The sequence below is a fragment of the Chelmon rostratus genome, chromosome 8 (assembly GCF_017976325.1).
Source record: "Chelmon rostratus isolate fCheRos1 chromosome 8, fCheRos1.pri, whole genome shotgun sequence".
NCBI lineage: Eukaryota > Metazoa > Chordata > Actinopteri > Chaetodontiformes > Chaetodontidae > Chelmon > Chelmon rostratus.
Genome location: NC_055665.1, coordinates 10,995,012 through 11,019,780, shown reverse-complemented (window position 1 = coordinate 11,019,780; position 24,769 = coordinate 10,995,012). Strand labels below are relative to the sequence as shown.

At 43.7% G+C, this 24,769-nt stretch overlaps 2 protein-coding genes across 4 annotated transcripts in view; one reads left to right on the top strand and one right to left on the bottom strand.

Moving 5' to 3' along the window:
• Window positions 1-2,336, top strand: part of clcn1b (chloride channel, voltage-sensitive 1b) — a 29,663-nt gene extending 27,327 nt beyond the window's left edge. The window contains exons 22-23 of the mRNA XM_041941910.1: window positions 1,223-1,309; window positions 1,591-2,336. Coding sequence (XP_041797844.1) covers window positions 1,223-1,309; window positions 1,591-2,055 — 552 coding nt within the window. The 3' untranslated portion in view covers window positions 2,056-2,336. The remainder of the gene's footprint in view (window positions 1-1,222; window positions 1,310-1,590) is intronic.
• A 4,813-nt stretch (window positions 2,337-7,149) lies between these two features.
• fam131bb (family with sequence similarity 131 member Bb) overlaps window positions 7,150-24,769 on the bottom strand; it is a 44,060-nt gene continuing 26,440 nt past the window's right edge. Inside the window, exons 2-9 of one of the 3 annotated variants that reach the window (XM_041942020.1) lie at window positions 17,784-17,815; window positions 14,857-14,892; window positions 14,337-14,439; window positions 12,488-12,712; window positions 12,164-12,304; window positions 10,159-10,469; window positions 8,782-9,045; window positions 7,150-7,626 (exon numbers count right to left, since the gene is read on the bottom strand). In XM_041942020.1, the coding sequence (XP_041797954.1) occupies window positions 7,417-7,626; window positions 8,782-9,045; window positions 10,159-10,469; window positions 12,164-12,304; window positions 12,488-12,712; window positions 14,337-14,433 (1,248 nt within the window). In that variant the 5' untranslated portion in view covers window positions 14,434-14,439; window positions 14,857-14,892; window positions 17,784-17,815 and the 3' untranslated portion in view covers window positions 7,150-7,416. Of the gene's footprint in view, window positions 7,627-8,781; window positions 9,046-10,158; window positions 10,470-12,163; window positions 12,305-12,487; window positions 12,713-14,336; window positions 14,440-14,856; window positions 14,893-17,783; window positions 17,822-24,769 lie in introns of all 3 variants that reach the window. The other 2 variants (XM_041942019.1, XM_041942021.1) reach the window with 2 other exon arrangements.

Below are 24,769 nucleotides of genomic sequence, written 5' to 3'. Positions count from 1 at the left end.
ATAAAAAACTCAGCCCTCTCATTCATTTGAATGTAGCCCGTCCATTAACGCAGCAGCGGTGCCAAGGCAGGGGGCTCCAGAAATATAATGCAGGGTCAACTTTTACTGCCCAACATGTCAAACACAGGGTCAAGTTTATTTTCACATATATAGTTTTTTTATTGTCTTTTTTCAATATTTTAAAGGGGCCTATGAAAACGGCTGAAGACAGTCTTCTGTGGCTCTAGAGGGAGATCTGAGAAAAGAAAACCCAATGATGTCATCAGCTTGAGCTGACGTTTTTATTGGAAAGTGAGAGTTACTAACTGAGGTTTTAAAAACATCGGAAGGCAGGGTAAAATAAAAGATTTCCATCATGGGAAATGGGGGATGCAGTGATTTTGGAAATAGACCAATACTCGACAGTAAAAGTCAGGATCTCTTGTGACTTGCGGCTGTTGACTCGTAGTCTTTGTTGGTGATTTCTTGCAATCATCATCATTTACTTGCAGATATTTACCAAGAGCGGTGGGATGCTTCCGCTCAATGTGTTGTTTCAAATTCAGTGCCAATGTGGCTGACATTCTGACTTTTTTAGACCTGGCAACACGATTTTTGTAAAAATTTTAATTTTTACCGCTGGAATCTGTACTGATTTGTTCATAAAGCTCCTTCAAATATTTGCCAGTTGCACTAGCCATGCTGGCATGCCTTTTTTACCCAAGTCATGACCAGCCCTACTCTGCCTCTGATTGGCTAGTACTCATTGCCTTCATTTTTATTGGTGAGGGTTAGGGTAAGCCAACCAGACGCAGAGTAGGACGGGTCATGCCCTTACCATGTCTGGTGCTGTAAAACAGTGCGTGAGCTCACGTTCATGTTCACTAGTCGCAAATGGATACATTCAGTTCACTGTTCACCAAAACCGTTTCAATAAACGCGTTCTTTTAGCGCATTTATGCACAAATCTGTTTTTATGTCGTGTGGACGCCAATCAGTGAGAACAGAAAGCTAAGAATTTTATTGTACAGCTTGTTCTCTTTCCATATGACCATAAAGCTTTGAATCCTGAATCGTGAATTTCATGCTGTGACTCATTCTATGCAGCAAAGCCATATAGAGTCTTTCCTCTTTTCCTTGTGTTGAAATTGTTTACGAGGAACATTGCAGCCAGCAGAGTACTGTCACACTACAACACGTTTAACACTGACTGGATCATGTTCTGCTTTCTCTCATTACTCAGACCCACACTCTGTTCTCTCTGCTGGGTCTCAGTCACGCCTATGTCACCAGTATTGGAAAGCTGGTGGGTGTCGTGGCACTGAAGGAGGTAAAGTCACTTTTTGTCTCTCCATTTTTTGTCACCTCTCTTGGTTTGATCCAGTAATGTGGCGTGACAGTGAGATGTGATGATCTCACATTGTGGGCAGTTGTTCTGTCACAGGGTGCATCATTCTTCACGCTCTGATTCATGCGGTTATTCCACTAACCACCCCCAACTCATCTCCCTGGATGCTCTCTTCAGTAATCCAGCATTGTTACTTCAGCACATGTTTCCTTCTGTATGTGCTGCCACTGTGTGTGTTTCAGCCTCTTTCTCTTTGCTAACAGTTACAGAAAGCTATAGAGGGCTCAACTCGCAGCGGGGTGAGGCTTCGTCCCCCTCTGGCCAGCTTCAGAGACGCCAGCAGGAAGGCCAAGAAGCATCAGCCTCCATCATCCACCCCTTCCTCTCCCACTCGGGACAGAGACCTGTGGGGTGAGGGGAGCAGGAGGGAGGGGGAGCTGGTGATGAAGGAGTCCAAGGAGGATTCCCGAGGGAAGGCGTCGTCTTCCAGAGGAGCTCCGGGGTGTGACACTGATTCCTCCTCCGCCATCAGTGCCGGGAGCCCCAGCAGCAGCTCTGCCACCACAAGAGGAGCAGACGGTGCTACACAGCAACCCGCATCCCCCTCTACCTCCTCCCCTACCTCACCTTCACCCCCTGCCTCCCCTGTGTCACCCACCAGCCCTGTCCTCACACTATCCTCCCTGCAGGAAGAGAGGGAGAGCGAGGAGTCAGATGAGCCCATATAGACTGGGTTTAAGAGACAAGACTTTTACCTTCTTTTGATTTCACTCTTTCTCGCCAGAGACAGAGCTGCTGTCTGGGTGGAAGAGTTGGGCTCACCTGCAGCCCCCACAGACATTCAGCTCTCAGCAAGCAGGATGAGCCAGTGCACCCGCAGCTCCTGAAACTTGTAGTGCAGGATATTTTTCTACTCTTACGACAATCTCACTTTTTAACTCAAAATCTCAGGTTCCTTCCTGTGTCTTTTGAACTGCAGATGGACAAACATGTTCAGTCTGACATGTATAATGTAAAATGTCCATCCATATCTTGGAAATGTTGAATGTAGCTGCGCATCATATATAATCGCCTGTTAATTTAAATAAGTACATTTGATCAAGAATTAACTGACAGCAATGAATTGTATGTTAATGAAATAATATATTGATGAAGACTTAATTAATTTGACCTAGAGGTTGAAGAGATCATGCATTTAAAGTTTACTGATTGAAGTTAATTTTAAATTATAACTTCCATTTATCATATATTTGCTGTATGGTAAATATTCAAATCATTATTACCAGTATGTAATTGTTAAGGAGAATAAATGTTAAAATCGTCTGCTAGCTTATTTTAATTCTTTACAACAATAAAAATGATGATTAAAAGAAGAGCTGCAGTCATGCTAGTGGCTCTGTGAGGCTGTATTTAGGCACAGTGCTGGTGATCTGAGCTAAATGCTAAAGTCAGTGTGCTAACATGCTGATGTTTGTAAGATGTTCTGATGTTTACTATGTTCACAGTTTTAGCTTAGTGTGCTAGCCTGCTAACATTCTCTAATTAGCACTAAACACAAACTACAGCTGAGGCTGATGGTATTGTTTTGCAGGTCACTGCACTAAGACTGACTCTCAGCTCTCTCATTCATTTGAATGGAAACTGTCTGGTGACCCAGTGGGGTTGCCAGCGGTGCCAAAAACCACAGGGTCCTCTGGCAAAAAGGGTGAACCTGTCACCACAGCATCATCCAGCAAGACATCGCAGTGGCCAATCACATACATGCAAGTGTACATTCCTGGTATATATTACTTTTTAGCATGAACGCTGTATTTCTACTGTTTAGCTCCTGATTGTTGTGATTAAGTTGAAAAAGAAAATATATGTCTGCAATTCAAAGAGGCCTTCTGGGATGGTATTTCATTTCACCATTATGTGAAGCAACACCTTCCCACCAACACAGTCCCTGAGCCTCTGCTTAGTGATAAACAACTAACAATATATTTGACCTGACAGTGGCATACTATGAAAAGTCAGGCGATCACCAAAGGTAGCAGAATTCATTTTGAAGTGGGTGAATCCCTGTACCAAATGTCATGCTAATCTATCCAATAATTGTTGCAATATTTCCGTTTGGACCAAAGTGTTGGATCGACAAACAGACAGACATGCCACAAGTGTGGGTAAAAAATAAAGAAATCACTGTATCAGTGAAAGTCAGTGATATTGTTCCAGTATTCAAGCTTGAAAAGAGAATATCTCTGAGCATATAAACATTTTTGTGCTGTGAAGGTCAACGGTGTGTTTCAGTCTTTGATTCCTATGTGAGCTTGAACAAATAAGCAGCTACTCCCTACAGAGGAGGCCTGTCTCTGAGAATTTGTCATTAATATTCTCCTGGCATAAAACCCCTGATAAAGACTGGAGAGGACTGCTTTTGGAAAAGCATGACAGGCTGGACTCCACTGCTGCCAGGTCCTTGGTGATTGCTGTTTTGTCTGACAAGCACCAATGAGCTTAGCCGCCAAACATGGTTAAAAAAAAGACAAATCACATGTGTTTAGGCTCTGGAGGGAAAGGGGTGAACGTGTGAGAGTCTAATTATTTACACCCTGGAAAAGATATCCACAAATATGCACAAGAAATGCCATTTGTCGGTTTGTTTTATTTGCTCTTTCTCCACCAGAGGAAAAGAAGAGGAGACAGGTAAAGGAGCTGGAGGAGGTTCTGTCGTGCAGGAAAAAGAGGGGGAAGGAAGAGAGACAGGAAGAAAGATAGAGTTGTTGACAGGAGAGAGAGGGGAGAACCACGTGGAAGAACCGTCCTGTGACAACCGTCCAACAAGCATGCATAGGTGTGAGTGTCATGAGTGTACACAGGTATCCCCAGCCACACTGCCTCATTTCAAACAAATAAATCCAATTTTATACAGACTTTACAGAAGCCATCCAATTTTTTACAGCATTTTTTACAGCGGTTAGTTTTTTTTTGCAACACATTTCCAAATTATACATATTATATATATGTTACATGTCTGATTGCCTCAAGTCCCCTTTGGTTGATGTGGATTTTTTTTTCAGGCAGTGATTCTTCCAACAAGACAGCAGACAACTTACTGTACACTGAGAGACAGACAAACAGACGGACACAAATATACAGAACAGATACGAAGAGATAGAAAGAGAGAGAAGGAGAAAGGCAGAGGACCAGAAGCAGATTTTGAGCGTCATGCCTGCAGACAAGTTACCGTAACTCTTGGAGGATGGCAGTAGAATTATACAAAAAGAGGAAATCAATTGCGAACCGGTCGGTTAACAAAGATGTGATCAGTAAACCTTAACATCCACAGAAATATATTTGGCTTCTTGTTATTAGTTTATTCATTCATTGAGATTCTGATAAACAAAAAGGAAAAAAGAAAAAAAACCCAAATTGAAGCAGTTTCTTTTCATCCGTCCATGTAGCTCCTCATGAACTACTACCTCTTTTTAGCCAAATTAGCCTTGCAGTTGTTGCCATCAACAAATATAAAGCAAAAGTCTTCCCATCCACATTATGAGCCTTTGAAGCTGAGTGACTCATAAAGAAAAAGATACTGCTCCCAGAAGGGCTGGTACCTACATGAAAGTATAGACTCTGTACAAGCTGTCACATTATTCCTCCCTACCAAGTAATTGTTCAATAAATAAATGAATATGTGTCAGTGTGTAAAGACATTCTGTTTACAGTTTTGAGCCCTCTCCTTTTTGTGAGCCACTAAACAGGGGTCCTCAAAGTGAACTGAAATAATAGATTTGTTATAATTAAGAGCTGCCAAACAAGGTGTGAGAGTGTGGTTTTCTTGGTGTAAAGTGCTCAAAACTAGACCGAAACGAGACCGCTTTACAAGTGTGACACTTATTCCAACTTATACTGGAAGGGATTTCAACAAGTCAGTAGAAAAATAAACATTGTCCCCAACATTGCATAAAGAAGCAATCAATAAATAAATTCATTCAAGTCAATAAACTGTATTTATATATATATATATAGATAGATTTTTTTTTATCTCGAAAGTTTCTCACACAATCATCAGAGTGAGAGGAGAAGCTGCTCCCCAACAGAGAAAAGATGACAACAGTGGTGGTGCGTTGTTGTGAAGCTCATCAGTGAGTCCGCCTTCTTCGCTTTTCACTCCCAGTCTTCCTCAAGTGACAGAAAAAAAACTAAAAAATAAATGAAAACACGCTTCCTCAAACATCATTAATAATCACTATCACACTCCAGGCAGCTGCTTCACAGTAATCACAATGAGCAGGAAGACACCGATGTATCGGCTCCAGTGGTCGGACCTGGTCTTCTGTTCTATTCCCTGATTGGCTGATTGAGCGGGCTCTAATTAACCCGTGAGCTCACACCTACTACTGTTCCATGCCCCCCCGGACTCACGGGACAAAACACACACACAGTGTGAGTGGCGCGCGCTTATTTACAACACGCACGTTCCTCCGTTTCATCTTTGTCTTTGTGTCGCGCGAGGAAAAACGAAATCGAGGCCTGGCGCGCGAGCTTGAGAGCAATCCCAAAAGAACGTGTAAAAAAATAAAGAAATCATACTGTGTGGAACGGCTGTGAGTGAGAGGCGATGTTTACATACTCAGACTATTTACATCTATACGACAGAGCTGACACCGGTCTGTTGGGACTCCAGTGGTTTGCCTGCCTATTGCTGGTTACAATTTAGATATTCGTGTGTTTTCTGTGTGTGTGTGTGTGCGTGCGTGCGTGCGTGTGCAGCGGTGGTCCAGGCGAGCAAACAGTGAATCGCCTCCAGCAGCTCCCTCCCACGCGTTTGGAAGCCTCGCTTGTTGACCCTCGCGCCCTCAGAAAGCGGCTGACTCCGAGAGATCACGAAAAGCGCCACCGTCCCGTCTTCCGGTACATTCAAATAGTGGTTATCACCCTCAATGTATCGCGACCGCGTCTGCGGAAAGAAAAGGAGAAGCGGCCGAGGGTCCGTGTCGTTAGGTGGCTCGGTTTTGGTGCTGAAAGCTCTCAGGGTGAGTCAGTGGGTTCACGTCGACCGTCCGAAGGCAAACCGGATCTGCGGGACTGCATCAGTGCAAAGGAGGCTCGGTTCTGCAGCTCTGTCTGTATTTCTCTGCCGCTCGCACCTGGGACACTATGGTTCAGTGCAAAGTCTATACAGTGCCGCAAAGTGCAGGTACTCCATAGTGCTCTGAAGAAACATGCATAAAGAGAGACAGAGTCGGAAGCACACTATCTTACAGTACAATCCTTGTCTGTGCAGAGTTTGGTGTGTGCGGGCAGCAGACAGGCCCGCGCCTCGGTTGCGCTTCGGGCGGCCTGGTGCCACAACATCATACAGAGATTTCTTTTTAGAGGGTTAATCTGCATTTCACTGAAATGCCGGCGTTTTCTGAGACTGCTTTAATTACACGTGAACTAGTCTGGGTTGCCATTGTTAAAGTACGCAGGGTGTGATCGATGAAACAGGGAAATTAATTTGATTAAACACTAATATGTTGAGTAACAGCTGTAAACAGAGTAGTTCCCCCCGTAGGAAAACCGTTATATCTTATCATACACGTATACATAGATTTTTGTCTTTTTTTGTCTTTTTTTTCTTTTTTGCTTTATTACAAAATTATTCTTATTATAATGTTTTATTATGTTAGATTCTCATTATTATTGTGAGACGATGACACTGTCGAGTTGCTTGTCTTCATAAAAAGCATGCATGTTTCCGTTCCCCTCCTCTTCATATCAACGTGGTCCTACGTCCCTGATGGAAATGTCTCGGTCAGTTGGTCCTCCTCCTCCTCCTGCTCCTCCTCAGTTCCTCCGTCCTCACTCCTCTCCTCAGTTACCTTTGGGATGTAAGGCTTGCAAAGAAATAGGTGTCCTTTGCTGCATCAGCCTCTGTCTCGGTGTGAGTCCACTTCCAAATCTGGTTCTCATCCTATTAAAGAATTCATCGCGCCACCAAAGAGTCTTGTTTTTGATACCTGAAAAGGAACAGATTAATAGATATATATTGAATTATTATGCTCATTCCTCGCTGATTCTCCGCTCAGTTTGTAAGAAGGAGTCTTTTGACAGCCAGGAGCTCAGTTGGTTGCCACGGAGGTGCCTGGCCCCTCTTCGTCCCTCTCCTCTAGCGTCTGAACGAGGCCAGCGGTGACATCGGAGGCCTTCCGCTCCGTGATTGGCTCAGCCGGCGGTTGCCCCGGACTACTGCCACCGGAGGCATCACCTTGTTGCGTGGGTGGAGTCAACGTGGCCGGCTCTGGCTCCATGCACAGTGTCACCTCTTCCTCCTGATCAGGACAGACGGAGTCAGCTTAGGTGACACACAGAAGCTGTTCAGCTCACATCCACACATTACAAACTCACCATCTAAACACAAGCAACCGTCCACACTGGTGATTTTTCAGGTTTTATCCCATTAACTACTAGTGTTATATTATTTACATCACTGCCAGCTGACTTCGGCAGGTCTATAGATTGATTTGTCATCTTTCCATCAGAGTGTAAAGATCAGCTGGAAAAGACTCCTCGGGCAGGCTTGAAATGTGTGATCCATCACAGCTTTCACAGTTTAGTCGTCTATGGTGAATATTCACTGACCTGTATTTGAGGTTTGTTAAATCATAATCCCAAGGGCCTATGTCTTTTTTGAAAGCAGACCCAATAACATCATGATGACATGTATGCACAGTATGAATTAGGTAGTTTTGTGCATTAAAATGGTACTGAAAATACTTAGGATTGCACTTCCATAAAGTTGGGGGGCTTCAGATATCCTGATTTCTAGTCCCTGGCATGGATCAAGCTCCAAAAACAATTCCCATAATGCAGCTCTTAGGCATCTTTCATGAGACCCTCCCTGCGTCATATAGGCCACTTCTTTCGAACCCAACCTCTTCAGTTTGTCATACAGGCTTTCTGTTAACATCGCCAGGGTTATTTTAAACCAGAGCCACAAAGGGCTCATACAGCTGTTTTAACAGGTGGTTTAGTGGCTGAAAATCGGGGAAAGTGCCCCTTAAAAAAGGCTGATGGTCAGAAGCCAACCAAATTACTTCACTTACAGCTGACTGACTGTTCAGTGAAAGTTCATGTTCTTGCAACATTTTTTTTACATAATGCATCAATCTAGTGTCTTTTGTGATGAATTGTTTAGCATATTTAATGTGTCTCAGAGTCAGGTAACTATTGCTGTTTTTTGTCCAGTCAGCAGCCCCAAACCCAAAGATATTCAGTTTATGAAGGTATGAAACAGGAAAGCAGCAAATTTGATTTTGATCAGTGCTCATGAACTGAAACCAACCTGTTCATACCTAGTTGACTGGAAATAAATCTTGAAAAGTTATGGAATAATTTGAAAAATAAGTACATGATTTATAGTTCATGGAATAAAACCACCCTAACCCTCATACTTTCATGTCATCTAACCCTATGTTCGACCTCACCTTGACCTCCTCCTCCTCCTGCTGCTCCAGTAGAGGGGAGTGTTCTGTTCCCACCATCTCGTCTCCAGAGGGAACGCAGAGGCTCGGCTCCACCACCGCCGACACGCCCATGTAGCCTCCGGCCTCCGTCTGATAGGCCTCCATCTGCCCCGTGTTCCACAGATCGACCAGTGGCGGGTGAGCGGGATGAACCAGGCTGTGGATGGTGCTGTTGGGCGTCGCTTGCAAAGAGTGGTTGGCACTGTGCAGCCTGTGCTCCAGCGACTACAAACAGGGTGAGGAGGAAGAGTTAGAGACAGAGCTGAGACCTGCTGCCTGTTTGCCATCAGTCCTGTTCTCCGTCTCAGGTCTGTTTTTCATGTCAGAGGGGACGCAGCGCCGAGCACTTTGACAAAACACACAAAGCCTCGTGACGCCAGCCAAGGAAAAAGGATTAGGAAAGCAATACAGTAAACAGGTTACAGTCCAGCACTTTCTGACCATGTCAGTGATCAATACCACTTTTCTTTGTGTACAGGGGGAGATTTTTTAGACAGATATATCAGGTTCATCATTTCATTTTGGCACCAACTTTGCTGTTTAAAGCAAGAACTAGTGTTTTTGTTTGTGTACACTGAACAAGTTCTGAGTTAGTGGGGCTATATTGTTGCTCTGGGTTTTTGATTTTTCCCCTGGAAATCAATTTCTGGAAAGCAATGCTCCTTTTAAACCAAAGTAAATATGAATTCTCTTCATTCTGTAGACTGTAAATGTTGGATTGTATGTTTGCCTTTTGGCAAATTACAGTTTTAGCATTTTCAGCAGGGCTGCTGTGCTCTGACTCTTGAGGTTTCACTCTCAATTAATTGGAATTAATTAAGTACACATTAGTTTTTCATCTGGTGAAAAAAGTTCCCTATGATTATTACCAAATTACATAGTCCTTTCCAGGAATTCTGTTATTAATTAAGAGTAACATATCAATTCCATTCCGTATAATTATAAGTGGGTTTTTTAGCCAAATTATCACAGTAATTTGGTGAAAATCAAGAGAAAAAACACTTAAAAACAATGAAAACAGAAAAAAATAAAAGAAAAACCTTGAGTTAAGATGATTCTTTCAAACTATTTCCAAGATCAAGAGTAATAGTAGTAAATCTTCTTACTCAACATTTCTTTTTCAGATTTTTCTGTCTATCAAGTCAGTTTTGAGTTTCATAAACCTGGACATAGAGGATCATATGTTCAAGGGTACCTGTCCTGATTCTGCTCAGGTGCTCACAGTTTATACATTATTGGACTTAGAGCGACAGTAAACATGCTCACATACTAAACGTCAACTCCATCTCTTATCTCACACGGCTACACCCTGCCACGACCACAGAAGTGAGACTCCACCTGTTGTTGTTGATACTGCAGAAGCTGCTGTTGCTGGTAGTGCTGGATCTGTTGGATCTGCTGCAGCTGTTGTAGTTGACTCTGCTGCTGGAGGGTGAACTGCTGCTGCTGCTGCTGCGACAGGAAGTGAGCTGCCGCCTGCCCATCATACCCATCAGTCCCCATAACGTAAGAGCCAGCAGGGGGAGACGCCACGCCGGAGGGGTCGTTGTTGATCGGCTCCCAGGCATCAGAGGAGGAGAGGCAGTAGTGGCCCTGGGAGACGTACGTGTGAGGCCACACCTCTGCTGAGGAGTGATGCAATATCTGATCTGGAAAAAAGAAAAAGGCAGCAGCTGCTATTAGTGCAAAACAGATTGAATCATCTTGATAATATGATCTTATAATATGAAGAAATATAAATCCAGGGATGCCCTGATGCCATGCTGCTGATTTATTGCTGTTTTATTTTTTTTGCTTTAATTCAGAACTTTGCAGGAACTAAATCGCAAACTCCTCAGTGTTGGTCTGGTAAAACATGCAATAACAATAATAATGATAAACTTTATTTGTATAGCGCTTTTCCTACAAGAAATGCAGCTCAAACTGCTTTACAACAAAGAAATCACATGCACCAAGTGATTCACATAAAATAAGACAGAATGAACATAAAAAAAATAGAAAATTAATGTAAAATAAGGATGGAGAATAAAACCCACTTGATAATAACAGTAAAAATAAGATGCAAATGAATAAAGATATATATTTTATGTATATGAAACATTACAAGTACAAGTGCATAGAATGCATAAAATCAAGTAAAATACAACATTTTGAAAGAAGTGGAGGAGTGCAAGCAAGTGCATCATATAATTAAGAAGCAGAGCAAACTGAATCAGTTCGAGTTTGGCTTTGATCCGGCCAGCTGAGCAGAATACACAAGTCTGACGGGGAGCTGAATGGAAAAACTCAGCAGAAAGAAATCTGCACACTGGCTGAATAAGTGTAATGACAGAAACTCTCCTTGATGTACTGAATACAGTTTGAACACTGGCACACCTTTCGCTGTTGATTCATCACTTGTGTCAAACTGTATAGTGCAGACACAGTTCTGATTTTGTGCTGTTTGTCTCAAAAGGAAAGGCAGGAATTGGGCCCAAGAGTAAGTAAGCAACAGCCACACATTTACACCCTCTGCTACATGTTTATTTGACTAAAAAATTATGAGATAATCTGATGCGAATGCATTAACGAAGCGTTGTATTCTTAAGGAGGTTTATCTTACTGCAACAAAGTGTAATTGACTCCACCTCTTACTTCACGAGGGGAAAAGGTTTGCATGGGATGACGGTGCTGTGGAGTAAAAATGACACGACAGTCCATGTTGGAAAATATGAAATTAATAATGAGCTAACCTTTCAGCCTGGAGAGAAGAGATAGAACAGTATGTGCTCTTTATTAAGCGGCATGACACATGCTATACTGCAAGCTGTTTGTCTACACCTACACAAACATTTGACACAGCTGCGTTATTGTGGGCCATACATTTCATCATTATTACTCTTTATAATGTATATTAATTATACACCATTTTACATTACTTCATCAAATATAGAAAACAAAAACTATTGCAGTGGTGGAAAGCAAGCAAATTTGCTCAGGCATTGTTTAGATGGACTTGAACTTTAGTAATTCAGTTTTATGCGACCTTATACTTATGCTGTCAGCTTTACTATATAAAAGTTGACGATCAAGGCACAAAACATATGATCAGGGTATAAAATATATAATAACAGCCAATTTAGCAGGAAAAAAACATCATTACTGCAATCAGCTGCAATGTAATACCCTGCATGCACATTACTTCATGACAGAGGTCATTTTCCTGCATGCTGAGTACTTTTAATCTTATAGCATGTTGTTGATTTATTTTAAAGCACCATTTAGTTTATACGTTGGTGGCTTTGGGTTTCTTTCCCCCTTATATCTAACACAAGCTACTTCAGTCATATTTGTAGTCCTTTACCTCGACTGGTGATGCTTTCCTGGTTGACCTCGCTCAGATGAGCCACGCTGCCCTGATTAGAGCCCGATCGCGGGCTCTCTCCATCCATCGATGACCAGGCTAGGAGTGTCGCCTCCGAGATCGCAAACTGCTGCAGGATACCTGAGGTCAGGATTCAAAGGACGAGACAGGATCGTTGTGAGGACCTGTATTTATGCTCACTGGCTGATAAACTGGCATAAATCCCAGAAAGTGAGGTGATGAGCACATAATTCTGCTGATGACAGTTTACAGGTCTGTGGGGTGCCTGCCCTGTGTGTGTGTGTGTGTGTGTGTGTTTCCAACCTGCAGCGAAACGGGCCTCCTTCTCCCCATCACTGAGGTCGCTGTAGGCGTCGTTCTCCAGCCGCCGCTCCTTTTCCCGCTCCTGGGTTGTGATGCGGGACTGGGGGATGCCCCCTGCGCCCACCGTCTGCATGCCCCAGTTTTGCCATTCAATCATGTGAGCGACACGACCCTGGGCCATGGCTGTGGGCTTGGTCACTCTCTCCTTCATGGTGCGGGTCACTCCTGGCAGTGGAAAAGACATGGAACAGAGGAAGGTGAAGTGAAAAGACGGGAGAGATGTGGAAGGAGTGTGACACGAGAGGTTGATGCAGGGGTGATCAGAGCAGTTGAGGACACAGCATTAGAGGGAAGATGGAGCGGGAAGGATGGAGAAACAGAAAGAAAGAGGAGAGACAGACATAAGATAGACATGTTATCATCCAGTGTGTGTTGCTGTGTGGTGGTGGATGCTGTGATGGATGAAACTATGGATATCCAGCAGAGTTAGACTGATAAACTGGTTTGGCAACTGGGAGGATATACTTGAACAGTCACACTCTTGTTCTCCTCAAATATGGTATGATGCAGTTTATTTAATTACATATTTACTCTATGATTGATCATAACAGAGGCTGACCTGTAGTGGTTCAAGTATATATAAATATGTGAGATTGTAGTTTTGAAGTGTTATCACTGAATCACCTCTGCGATGTTGGGAGAACAGAAGACTGTTTTTTTTAATATTCAATATTATCTTAAAATATCAACTCTTGGCAGCTTCAGCAGAGATAAACCAGTATAGAAAAACATCATCAGTCAAACCCTGCTATTTAAATGCCTGTAGTTTAATGACAGTCTTCATGAACATGGATTAGGAGAATAGCTAAATGACAAGGGTTGTGCAGGTGACATTCATGAGTAAGCCGTCACCTGCACAGGCTACAGAGAGGAGTGGGGGAATGGATGTGTCTTGTCTGACAAAGGTGCATCGTGGCATCATGGGATGGAATAGGTTAATTGGGGTGAGGTGGCTATGTGGCATGAGTAATGAGAGGTTGGCTTGTTGACATGATAGCTTTCACACCCTGCTAAGCTGCGCTGGGAAAGCAGAAAGCTGCTCCCCGTCTGAGAACTTGTCTCATGCAAACACTGCAAAGTGCAGATTTTTTTTTCTTACAGAAGAAATTCATTCCCTGCTACCAAGCTAGCACCAGCTGATATCTGCATAATGGCTGCGCTCCATATTTCATGTGACCCACACATGATGACACATACTGTAAATCCCCGGTTGTTTGATTCTCTCTGATGGTGGCGCATGGAGATGAGGTTTATGAATAAATTATGGGAATAAATTATACGACAAATCAGTACCACATCACACAGTGCAGCAGCTGCACTACACTTCACTACACTGTAATATATTTCACTGCACTCAAATAAACTGCACTGCACAAAACAGCTGGATCAAACCAAAACCACTGCACTAAAACAAAGCACTTCACTACACTGCACTTTACTCTGTTCAACACAGAACTTTACACAGTTCAAAACACCCATACTAATACTTGTTCAGGACACCACAACTTCACAACCACTTAACATTAAAAAAAACTACACTTCCCACTCACCACTCACCTTTTCTTAGAGCAACAAGCTGCATGACGATGCACTGTGTGTGTGTGTTGTGTTTGTTAGGTTGAATTCATTCCATCAATGACTCACAAGGAGCCATTGACTGTGAGTATTACCACAGTGTGGAGAGGAAGTGATAAAGGGGAACCCGTTTCGGGTACCATGCTGACTCCAGCGCCCGCTGAGGACGGAGCCAACATGGGGTCGGTTTACCAGTTACAGCACAGACACACACCTGACACACCTGACAGTGAAGACTTAGCCAGAGCCCCGATGCCGTAGGCGTTTGAGTTCCTTTTGAGCCGAGGCAGGATCGACGTGGTGTCTTCCATAGACAGCTAGAGGGAGAGAAGACAGAGGAATGGAGGAGGGGGAAAAAGTGGAGAGAAAAGGATAGTATGGGAAGTGTGACAGAGCACACAGAGACATCGAGACAGTGTGTGTTAGAGAGGGGTGAGTGGAGAGGAGAAGTGATGGAGATGTTGGGTTAATACAAAAGATAACATCTGCATTACCCAGATCCTGATTCCGAGTTACTGCGGACTTTATCTTATTCTGCACCAATGGGTGATTCTGATTGTGCTCACTACCGTGAACAACTACGATAAACCGAAAGAGATCGACTGTAAAGCCGAGGTGGGAGGGGGGCGTGGGGGGGGGGCTGATCGCTAAAGGGTGAGTTAAATCAAAACAAGTGAGAGAGAAAAATAGAGAAAGAAAGGTAGTAGATGAAGGAATGGTGTCACAACACTTACATTGATTCCTTCCCATGAAAATTCTGAACGTCCATGCTGAGAAAGAGAAATAGAAGGAGAGAGGGATGGGGGAAAGAGTAAGAGAGTGACAGGACAGAGAGAACATTGACATGCATGGGAGGGGAAATGGGAGAAGACAAAGAGAGGACGGACAGAGGGGGGATTGCACATCAGACATGCAGAGGAAGAGAAAGAAATTAAGAAGGGAGAGGGGGAAAAGAGAGACAGATACACAGGATTTTCCAGGAACGAGGAAAGCAGGAGTCGAGGACCAGAACGACAAGGAGAAGGGATTAAACAGCGGATCAGTATATTTTCTTAGTTGCGTATAGCAGAGTGAATATGCTACGGATGAATGAGTCTCCTCTCTGGTTACATGTGCTGCCAAAAACACTGAAAGCCGGCGGAAAATCGTGAGCGAGTGCGAGAGAGAGAGATGTCAGTGCTGTGTCGAACAGTATCTGATGCTGCAGACAGACAGGGGACTGAGGCTAACAGGAGGAAGGGGAGTGTGTGTGTGTGTGTGTGTGGGTGTGGGTGTGTGTGTGTGTGTGTGAAGGCAGATGCTGGGGACAAAGCAGATAAGCAGCAGCCTCTGCCACACCATTCCTCTCTATCAGCTGGACTGACACTACGTAGGCTGGGGACACTGGTGGGTTAGTGGCTGTGCTGAAATGTTTACACCTTCCCTTTGATCTGCACAGACAGTCGAGGCTGAACAACAAAACTGAAAAAAATCTTGCTGGTCCCAAATATTTATCACACATCCCACCATACTCTCCGATTGTATTTTAAAATTTAGCTAATTTTTCCCAGCGTGTCACAAAGGCGGTCGTGTCTCCGGCTTTATGTACTGTATCTGACTTCCTGCAATATAAACAGCAGTGGTGGGAGAAGAACTGAGATCCTTGACTTTCTTGTTTACTCCATGTTTGTACAGTAAATATGAAGCAGGACCCAGCAGCTTGTTCGAGTAGCTCAGCATAAAGACAGGGAACAAGGGGGGTGACTACCCTGACTCTGTCCAAAGATAACTAGTAGCTCTTTTTTCATACACATGAGCTGGCTTGGCTTGTCTTGTCTCGGCGCATCAGTCCAGCGTGGCATGGATTTGCATCTTGGCACTTGGCAAAGCCAAAAGTACCTATCAAAAAGCAGTCTCTGTACCTGGCCAAGAAATCGTGTGGCACATAACTCCCATAAAACCACAATGGTTTTGTACGCATTAAACAAACAACATATACTGGGTTAATTGCTGAGCTTTGGAGGTTTTCGTTAGCTTTGAATGCAGTCAGGCCAGCAATTCCCCTGTTTCCAGTCTTTATGCTAAGCTAGGCTACCCAGCTGCTCCCTGTAACTTCATATTTAGCATATAGAGTGGGAGAGTGGCATAGGTCTTCATCTAACTCATCTCATCTAACTCTCTGCAAGAAAGCGAATAAGTGTATTTTCCAAATTGTCAAACTGTTCCTTTGCTCAAACATTGGTTTTGAGTAAAAAATAGAAATACCCCAATATAGAATGTACTCAGTCAGAAGTAAAAGTCATGCATTCAAAGGTTCACCAAAGTATTTTAAGAGAAATGTAATTAGGGCATTAAAAGTGAATGAAATTAAATTATTTATTATTATTATGCATGTTCTATGAACATGTAAGAAGCATTTCAATGTTGAGATGGAGCTAATTTTAAGTATAGTACAGTACACTGTTGTGTGGTTTAATCTATAATGAATCATATTCTTTTACACTCATTCTATATGTAAAATTTTAATCAAGTAACTAAGAGGACTAAGAAGTGCAATATTTCCCTCTGTTTTGGCATGGAGTAGATGTATAAAGTCGCATAAAGTATAAATACTTTAATAAACTACCACTGCATCATAATTGTACTTCAACTTGAATAAATGTGCTGTGTTTGCCATCATCTCTGGATTGTTAAATGTAAAGAAAAGGTAATTTAATCAGTGACTACCAGGGTCGTGTTCACTATCTCTATCAGCAGCGTGCAGCGTGTATCCAGATAGCTTGTGTTAATCGATATCAGGCTCTTTCCGCTCCTTTCTTCACTCCTTCTTTTTCTTGTAATTCTATTCTTTGCTCCCACTTCCTCGCTCTTTGACTTTCTGCTCATCTCTCTCTCTCTCTCTCTCTCGCTTTCTTCCTCTCGCTCCACAGCGGTGGGTGTGATGAGAGATTTAACACACTTGAGTGGTTGAGCTGGGCCCCTTGAAGCAGCTTTTCCCGTGTTCCTTCCAATAGCCCTGACAACGCTGATGTGTATATGTGTGTGTGTGTGTAGTTGTTTCTGTCCTCTCCGTAGGACCGAAGGGCATTCTGGGACACGATGCATAAATAAATGATGGAATCAGTCCACGGTGCATTTGGTGAAAAAGTAGAGTTCTCTATATTTTAGTCCAAAATGGTTCCCTCTCCTGTGTCCTGTCTCAGAGGGATCAGTTTTAGAGCATGGGATCAGTACAGCAGCAGGAGAGGAGAGCAGAGGAGAGGAGAGTATAGTAATGGAGTGTAAGGAGTTGGAGAAAGAGGAAGTGATGCCTCTGCTGTTTTGCTTTGAACCAGCACTGAGCAGCGACTCTGTCAGACGGACATCAAGCAACAGACGTCTTAGCAGCAGCAATGAGCCAACCGAACCAGCGGCTGTTCAGACTTCCAGCTACGCCGCCCCGCCCCGCGCAGAGAGGCGTAGTGGAAGTAAGCAACTGACACTGACGTGATGTGTGCTACTTTACTAATCTACTAGCATAAGCACAGGCACCTTGAGGGCACCACAGTGAGCTGCTGTAGCTCATCGTATAGCTGTAGGTTTTAAGTCAGCAGCCATGTTGGTTCCTCGGGTGGAGCGACAACAGTCCACCATCAGAGGAAGTCAACAAGAAAGGCGAGCCAGAGGACCGCTGAGGACTTACCTGCTCCCCATCCTTCTGGACTGGCACGCCATCTGCCGCTGAGAGCAGGGTAAAGGAAGAGACAAACAGAGAGAGAGAGAGGAGAGAGAAGGAAAACCCATCTTTATTCTTTGTATTTAATTTGCAGTCGCATCACAAAAGGAGCCTTGCTTCCACTCGTGCTGCTGCCGTTCATCAAGCTTTGCCTAAAGTTCAATATGGAGGATCTCTTCTGTCATGTTCTGCCTTTATTCCTCTGCAGGTGAATTTCTCCTCTTTCTCCCCATTTAATCAGTGCTGTCAAAGTCCCTGCATTCACAGTTCCCACCAAAAGTACAGCAAACACAAACACACACACACTCACTTCAGGAACACAGGATAACAGCGCATTAAACAGATACAGAGTTGGGATTAGCCATTATTGCTAATTTTAAAAAATGTTTTGGTTTTGCTGGTAAGGGTTGTAAGTTTTGTTGTATCCTCTCAAAGAAACAAACAAGGCTCAGCATGTATGGTCAACATTTCTGCAAGGTTTTTTTTTTTTTTTACAAAGGCAAACAAATGAATACAGTTCCGAGTTCCATCCGGCACATGCTTGAAAGTACGTAATAGTTTGTTGAATGAAGCTTCTCTGGAGTCAAATGTCAAATCAAACTGCAATGGTCTGTATGCAATATTGTGCAGCCCACCACCTCACCATCACCACCATGACATCCAGAATGTTCAGGGGATTCAACAGAGAGTCTCCGTCACCACCAGCGTCTATTCTCTGGGTCTTATCGCCAAAGTCTTTCTCTACTCAACTTCCTCTACATGCTAGTGACACTATGAGGAGTCAGCGGCAGATCACACACAAAGCCCTCCGCCCAGCATACTGTAGATGGGAGTCATCTGGAGCACACGCTCTCTGTTGGATGAATGAACGTTATTATCCCTCCTCTTTCCTGGCTGTCCAAATCCTAATTAAAACATTGGTTTAATTAGAGAGACTGTCCTGGTAATGGAGTTTAAACACAGCCTCAGTCTCTAGGTGCCCGCTCTCTGTATCAGAGGGCCTATGTGCACCACTCTCAGAGGGGTTCACTCCTGTATCAGCACTCTGCGTGTCTGTGTGTTTACATGCGTGTTGCTGAGCCAATCACATTTTTCACAGCTGCATTCTGGCAATCACGAGCGACTCCTCGGGAGCTCTGAGAAACACACAGAGTTGTTGGCTCTCTGGATGTCCAGTGATGTCTGTGACCCACTGACCCACTGATTCACAAACATCAGCTCCATTCTGTCTCTGTTGGGCTCTCAGATATTACCCTTCCCTCTGAACTCCATCCAGTCGCATCAGATCACTGTGAGGGCAGGAGACGAGGGACAGGCTTCATTCCAGAAACTGACCCTCTTTACCAGCACATGGAGGGGTGTGCCAACTGCAAATCAGGACCACCTTACTTCATTTGTACAGTTAACACAATATTCTGACCTGGGGTTTTCTCATTTCAGTTCCCTTGTAAAAATTGTATGAGTATCATAATTTATGATCCTTAAAGACCAGCTCCAATAAAAAAATCAAGTCTGTAACCTTGTCAACATGTCCCTTGGATTGTTTTTACATGTTGCAGGCTATATTAGGAGGGAAATGAGCAGTCAATGCCATGATTGAGTATTTCCAACAAGGAATTGCAATGTACCAATAACAGTCTCAGACACATGGATCAATCCCGTCAATATGCGGGGCGGAGCTTTCCATATCATATATCATAGTCAGCCAAAGTCACATATTATCTACTACCATTACATTTCTAATGTTGTAAATAGCCATATGTAAAATACCATTCTGATGCATCAACTTGTGGGCAACTCTGTACAATTTGCTCTTCTTCTTCAGAATCAGAACATGTATGGCTGAATTACTCCCATACTACCACTTGCCACTGTGTACTGAGTACTGTGTGCCATACAGCAGCTAGCAAAACAGAAAACAAGCAAAGCTTGCGTGCGTGATAAGCAGAGTCGAAGGTGAGCAGGTACGCCTGAGCTGCAGGCGAGCAGTGGAGGGATGGGTGGAGATAGAGGTGGGAACTATTTGCATATTCATAGCTCTGCGCATACTGAATGAAGGCAAAGGTGCAGTTGTATATAAGCCATTTTAAGGCATGAGGGGATTTTTTTCATGGAAAAACTTATACATGTGTCATTTTGATGAACAGAGATGAGTTTTTAGGGGCTTAATCAATGTCAGGAGAGGAAGTTTAATACATCGTGAGGAGTTATTTAAAGGAGTGTTTTATCTCATGTTTGGTTTGACCCACTTTCCCTTAACCCACTTTATGTATTTAAATAAATAATTAAATATCTCTGGACATCACTACTGAAGGTGCACAGAGTTGCTGTATGTATAAATAGCTGTTCGGTTTTACATTATTAGGGTAAATTTGGTTTAACGTGTAAGAGTAAATTTCCTGGTCACAGGGAGTACCACACAGCCTGGAAGCATCACCCAGGTATCTCTGCTTGGGCTTGGACACCACAGAGCAAATGCTTAACACAAAACTGTTAAACAAATGTAAGACATGAAGATTTACAGGAAGCATCAGGAAGGGTCTTGAGCTATACAGTAGGGACTATAACTCAGGGTGCCTCCGTTTTCATGAAAGCACAATACTAAATTGCTGCAGTGTCCCTTTACTATTAAATAATATGTTGGACGTATTTCCAAGTTAACTGAAATGGATAAAATTAATGTCCAGAATGTCATATTAACCCGTCTTCACTCCAGTTCAACACGTGAGAAGATGCTGCTTATACGAAAGGCAAACATTTCTTCCTTCTGCATCACATTATGATGGACCACAATGCAGCACAGAAAACTGGAGCGTTTGCAGGGTCTCTGTCAGTGGAGGAACTGTTTGTCTAGTATCAGTTTTTGTATAATGGTGAGGCAAACATGACTCACACAATGTTAAGGACCTGACATTAAAACATAACGCCACTGTTTCTGATTGAATATATTTCTTTCTGTGAAGCTCGATTTAGGCTGTTTTGGAAACATGGTGTACTCATTTTGAGCAACTTAACAAAGTGATTTAACTGTGTTTAAGGGCACTAACAGCAGGTGTTGAGAGTGCTCCCTGCCCTGCTGCAAATCCACCTTTTTTGCTATTAAGTTCTGAGAACTCTGTGAGTGGGAACAAGGTATTCCTGAGAGAGAAAACAGCAAATAAATAAACTACTCTGCATCCGGAGGCTGGACATATTTATTTTCAAGCACTGCTTTCACTATTACAAACGAACTCTATGTGACCTCTGACGGATTAGGAGTGTGGTGTGAGATGGTTACTTATTGGCTGGCATCAGTTAGACAGGGAGGTGTCTCATTTTCTGCCTGACTGTGAATGTGTGTCCCAGATTTCATCCCCATCTGGGTTAAAAAGCTGCACATATATGCACACCCACATGCATTGGACCTACAGCAACATACGGTACAAGGCACAGGGACACACAAAGTGCTGCACCCACTCTTCCTCTGTTTGTCTCCCTCTCTTTAGTTTTCTCAGTCTCTCCCATCTCCACCCCTCAGACTCCTTTGGCCAATTAGTATATTAGCAGTCACTCTCTCCCAGCATGAATCACAATATGGCTCAAGAGTCCTCTGGACTGCAGCAGTACAAACTACCACTGGGAAACCCTCCAGCCTTTACGCAGCAATGGACCAGAAACATTCAGTGCACTGTATGCACCTCTGTAGCTGTATGTATATTTTTTTAGTGTCTGCAAGCTTCAGCCTCATATGAGATTACATCAAAACATGGGCTATTTATGAAGTGAGCCACGAGGGTTTGGCTGTCTATACTATGCTGCGATTAGTCAGTTGTTTATAGGTCTCAGAATATCTCTATAGATGATGGGTCAGCAGTCATTACCCAGCAACTCGTTGGTTTCTAAAGCCATGGCACGCTCTGTATTTCTGCCCTCGTGTAGGTGATGCTCTTGGGCTCCCAGCAGCACAGTAAGCAAATGCATAATTCTGCTCCTGAGAAGCCAAGCAGGATCCCTCCTTGAGGAAACAGCAACAACAACAGAGCACATGACCAGAGCTCTGAGCCAGCTTTTCTTCCCCTGGCGCTCTCCCTCCTCCCCCGCACACACAGCGGTGCGGCGCTGGATACCCCCCTGCGGTCATAGGGGAGCCAGGCTTAGCTCAGCTGAGGAGAAGGAGCGAGGAGGAGTGAGGCAGGGAGGGTGGGGAGATGGAGGAGAAAAAAAGAAGGAGCAGAGCGTCCGCGCGTAACGAACAACCAAAGATCTGCAGCGGCTGCACTGTCAACTCCAGCTCTGACTGTAGTGGCTTGACGGCTCCCGCTGAAGTGGGAAGCATTTGAGCGTCATCTGTCTTTTGTACTCCCACTGCCCTGCAGCAATAACGGCGAGGAACCAGGGGGCTTGGTGCCTGTTTACCATGACAGCTGCAGTCAGGCTGGTTGCCACGATGGGGTACCGGCTTGAATGGCAGCCCTCTTGCAGCGATATGTGCACAGGCCAGGCTAGTGAGCTCCAGAGTTCAGCAAGAACACAGCTGAGGACCAGAGCCCAGATGGTTTTGAGACTTTGGTCGAGGGAAATTGAGCTAAGTGTGTCTCAGGACATAATCCACACAGATGACGGGGTTCTGGCATACACTTAAACAGACACTCAAGCACAGCATGAAATACTTCATGGCACTCCCGATCTACATGCCCCTGTCATCGGCAGGCCTGACACGCCTCATTAATCTGTTAGGCATGAATGTGGCTGCCATCCTGTGCAGGTTTCCATCACTGATGCAGGGTAAATAGGTTACAGCAGTCACTGCTGCACCAACTGTGGTAACTAAAAATCTACAGCATGTAGTATCTTAGTATGTGCAGCTGCAGCTCAGTATCATAAACCTGATCGCTCCCACAAACACTGTAATGGCCTGCTATAGATATAATGAGCATTTAGACCTGAAAAGGAAAAAATGCTGTTAACCGATTGTGTTTAGATAAAGGGAAGAAAACCTGCAGGGGCAGAGGAAATCATCCTGGTTATGTGTACAGCCATTGTATCGAGGAAATCTTTATTTCCTTGCTCTTGATATTCAAAGGAGACTTCCCGTCTTTGAGAACATGGCCGTTTTTTTTCTTTATCAGCATTGAAGTGGTTAGTAGCTGCAGATAACACTGAGACAATCACCGCTGGTTGATGCTGAGCACATCTTCAAATGCACACGCAACACACACGCACACACACTCACACGCAGATCAAACTGGAGGGATGAAGTTCTCACTTTTACAACATTATGTTTCAATTTCATAACACACTCTGTGGCTGAGTCACATTGTTTACAGAAACACATGCCGTCATGTGCCCACACACAGGCCTCTTGCATCTGATCTGCAACATGCATGTACAGGCTGTAAATGATATGTACAAGGGCATGCCTGCACACACACACACACACACACACACAAATACATTTAAATCAATTCCTCTCCCATAATGAGCTAGGCCTGTAATCTGGCATCCAGTAACAAGGCACACAGTAGAGAATATGACACAGAGGCACTCACACTCACATAAATCTGTAGGTAAAGACCTCACACTATATGCGCTACATTGGAGACCTTGGCTGTATAAGCATACGCACACACACGCTGACACACACTCACACAGGTAAGGGTCATCAGGTCCCACTGTGTCTCTGAGGCACTACATCACTGAGTCATTCACCTTGAATGCATTCATGTGTACAAGGCTTTTCCAACCTGAACAGAAGCCATCAATCAGCCTCCACCTCAGTCTGCCAGATTTGCCAGTTTACAGGCAAACTGCAAACTGGCAAATGCTGGGACACGATTGTTCAATGGTTGCATGAATGTGTGTAAAGGCACTGTGCAGCGGGGGTGTTTTTTTTTTTTTTTTTTTTTTAATTTTACGGCAGGGAATCCCTTTCTGTAGCGCAGCACCAAAAACAGAGTCATGGGACAACATGTTGAAGCAACAGTGGCGCCTATATCGTATTCACACCCACACATGAGCCCACATGTACATAAATATAGCAGCAAGAGCATGATCATGTAAGAGGCGGATGTAAACTAGAGGTCATTCACTGGTCCATGCATGAACGCATACTGCACACACACGTGAACATGCAAACACACATGCAGAAACACAGGCACTCAAACTGGTTAGTATTTGAAATGTTTATAAATTAGCTATAGAGTATACAAGATTATCAATGCGTTCTTTTCAATATCTTAACAATATTATAATATACACTTCTAGAAAGTGAACATTCTCAAATGTTAAGCATTGCCTAACAGCTGCTGTACAAGAACTTTAAATGTATTAAAAAGTCTAAAATTGGCAAATTTTTGATGTAAGTCAGGAACTATCTGATCAAAGAATGAGCAAACGAGATTTTGAATATGACCAGACATCTGATGCCAGCTTTCAGCACTTGTAATACTCACTCACTCACACACACACACATAAAAATTGGCTATTAGTGCTTATTGAATCAGTAAGTGGTGTGTCAGTAGCAGCACTTTACCTAAGCTAACTCAGAGAAAGTGAAGAGACAGAAGGAGTCTGCTTCGAGGCGGCACAAACAGGTGAAAGAGGCCATAATGTCCCACATTCATATCTATAATTTCACCAGCGTGGCCTGACCCATAGCAGTTATCTTCAGACTGCACATAACGCCCTAAATTATACAGTGATTAATGTTTCCAGGACTCGTATGTATAGTGTGGCCTGGTAACTGGCGACAGAAAGATGCTCCTGATGTCTAGCTTTTAGTGCAATTATGGGTAATAGCATTATCGGCATTACATCTACAAATATGATCAACATCATGGTGCTGTAACGGAATTACTAACACTGCGTTTGGCAGAAATTTGCTCTCAATGAGGCATATATAAGCTGTGTGCTGCACACGCAAGCTGAGTCACTGAGGAAAATACAGTTTGTAGTTATTTCGCAGTAGATCTCAT